At 45.7% G+C, this 2,394-nt stretch overlaps 1 protein-coding gene across 1 annotated transcript; it reads left to right on the forward strand.

Moving 5' to 3' along the window:
• The first annotated feature begins 1,041 nt into the window (after positions 1-1,041).
• Positions 1,042-1,932, forward strand: LOC100393771 (keratin-associated protein 2-1). Its single transcript, XM_002748598.6, has one exon. The coding sequence runs from the start codon at positions 1,106-1,108 to the stop codon at positions 1,493-1,495; it is 390 nt and encodes a 129-aa protein (XP_002748644.4). The 5' UTR covers positions 1,042-1,105; the 3' UTR covers positions 1,496-1,932.
• Positions 1,933-2,394: the final 462 nt, after the last annotated feature.

The following is a 2,394-nucleotide window of genomic DNA, read 5'->3' on the forward strand; positions in this document are numbered from 1 at the left end:
TCCCAAAGTTCTGGGATTACAGGTGTGAGCCACCAGGCCAGGCCTTGTCTTTTTCATAATGCCACCTTCCCACGTCATAAGCAAACAAACCCTCAGCCAACAAACTAAAGCAGCTGGGACAGAAAGACAATAGATCCCTTCGTAGATACTACCCACAAATTTTGTAATATGTAATACAAAGTACACATATCAAAGCAAGGAAGCAGAAAATAGCCCAATTTCAATTTTATTTCTGAGATGATAATCAGGGAAGGGCTTTTGAAACAGCACAGAATGAACGACATCCCCATTTAGTTTGACCTTATCGTTCCCAGAAAAGTTCTTTCCCTTTAATTGCTTTACTCGTCTTTATTTTGCCTTACTAAAATTTGTGATTACTATGTAATAAGAAACTATTTGAAAGTTATTTTTCTTTCCTTTCCCTCTCCACCCCCAAATGGTACAGCACCATCTACACAGTAAGTGTCTCCTAAGTGTTGAGTTATAAGCCAACTCAGATGACTAAAATAAAATCATGCTAGCAGCTCTGGTGATGATTTTCTTATAAACAAGGCACCGTGTCATTAAACACTCACTAGGCCATTCTTTCCATAGCAGAATCAATACACAGCTCCTCTATGAGCCATTTTGGTTTCTTAGAAATTCTTGCTTGATCTCAGTGCCAATCAGAAACCCAGCCTGTGACTCATGAACACCACAGTCTCATGCTTAAGTCATGAAAGACAGCAAACAAGAGAAAAGTGTGATGGTGGCAACGCTGGATTCTTCAAACTTGCACCTTCTCACATGGCGTGGTCTGGAAGGATTGGCTGATGGAAGAGCAATTTTTCTGATGACATAAATCATCAGGTATTCAGTTCAAGGGAAAAAGCAGACAGAAAACAAAGCATCCTCTAGTGATTTGGGAATTGCTGCCTCAGCAGTTGAATCCAGACTTCTCATTTCAACCCACAGCTACAACTCCAGGAAATGACCTTATGTCCTAGGGGTCATATCTGCACTTGGCCACGGTGTATAAAGGGCCCAGAGAGGGAGGAGGACATTCACACCTGAGAACACCCAGCTCCTCTCAACAGCCCACCCCACACCAGTCTCAGACACCACCATGTGCGGCTCCTGCTGCGGATCCACCTTCTCCTCCCTGAGCTGCGGGGGAGGCTGCTGCCAGCCCTGCTGCTGCCGCGACCCCTGCTGCTGCCGCCCCGTGACCTGCCAGACCACCGTGTGCCGCCCCGTGACCTGCGTGCCCCGCTGCACGCGCCCCATCTGCGAGCCCTGCCGCCGCCCAGTGTGCTGCGACCCCTGCTGCCTGCAGGAAGGCTGCTGCCGCCCCATCACCTGCTGCCCCACGTCGTGCACCTCTGTGGTCTGCAGGCCCTGCTGCTGGACCACCACCTGCTGCCAGCCTGTGTCAGTGCAGTCCCCCTGCTGCCGGCCCCCCTGCGGCCAGCCGGCCCCTTGCAGCACCACCTGCAGGACCTCCTCCTGCTGCTGAGGCCCCACCTCTCCCGGCAACACACAAACATTTCCAGGTGCACAGAATCATGCAACTCCTCTACCCCTTCTGGATCAGATGAGAGACTCTGCCTTTGAAGCCTAGCTGATCCTCAACCACTAACTCAAAAATAACATCCTATCTATTTCCCCACATAATTACGCAGTTAATCCTGGCCCTTTCTGAAAATCCTCAGAAAAATTCTGGCTTTCATCATTTGAATTCCTGGCTAAAAAAAAAAAAAAAAAAAAAAAACAGTGAATAAAAATCAAAGCTCCTCTTGAATAGAACTCCGTCCCAGTGACTCATCACCCTTTTTTCTACTATTTCAAGGTTCTCAGAGGAGATTTTTTTTCTTCTAGTATAATACTATTTGTATGCTGTATTTTTGCATTGTAAAAAAGTATAAAATAAAATTTTATTTGTGGGGAAGCAAACACATTTCTTATTATTTATTGTTTATCACGCTTCAAAAGCTCATTTTTAGCTTACAATACAGGATGCAGAATCAGAAGAACGAAAGGAAGGATTTTCTAAGGGCCATTTTTGAGTTTGAGAATAGGAACAATTCAGGTGGAAGAGCTGTAATTCTAATAGCATTTCAGATAAATCCAATCATCTCATGTGATTCACCTTTATATTCTAAGTTGCTGGTTTTATGGTGATGCTGAGGAAATGGTGAGAGTACAGTAAGTCTCCGTAAACATAAACTTGACTCATGAATAAGTCACACACATGATAAGGGGGAGGAAGTCCAAGTTACAGCCCCATTTGTTCATCCATGCAGAAAACTGTGCAGTGACTGATGTCAAATAGGACCTGGGAATCCCTAGCCACTGTATATCTTATGCTGGAGGAACCACTACCCCATCTTCTCCATGGTTCCCAAAGGCACCACC

This window comes from Callithrix jacchus, chromosome 5 (genome assembly GCF_049354715.1).
Source record: "Callithrix jacchus isolate 240 chromosome 5, calJac240_pri, whole genome shotgun sequence".
NCBI classification, from domain to species: domain Eukaryota; kingdom Metazoa; phylum Chordata; class Mammalia; order Primates; family Cebidae; genus Callithrix; species Callithrix jacchus.

What these genes read in the sequence shown, in the direction of transcription:
- LOC100393771 (XM_002748598.6), top strand. Translation starts at nt 1,106, where the DNA reads ATGTGCGGCTCCTGCTGCGGATCCACCTTCTCCTCCCTGAGCTGCGGG.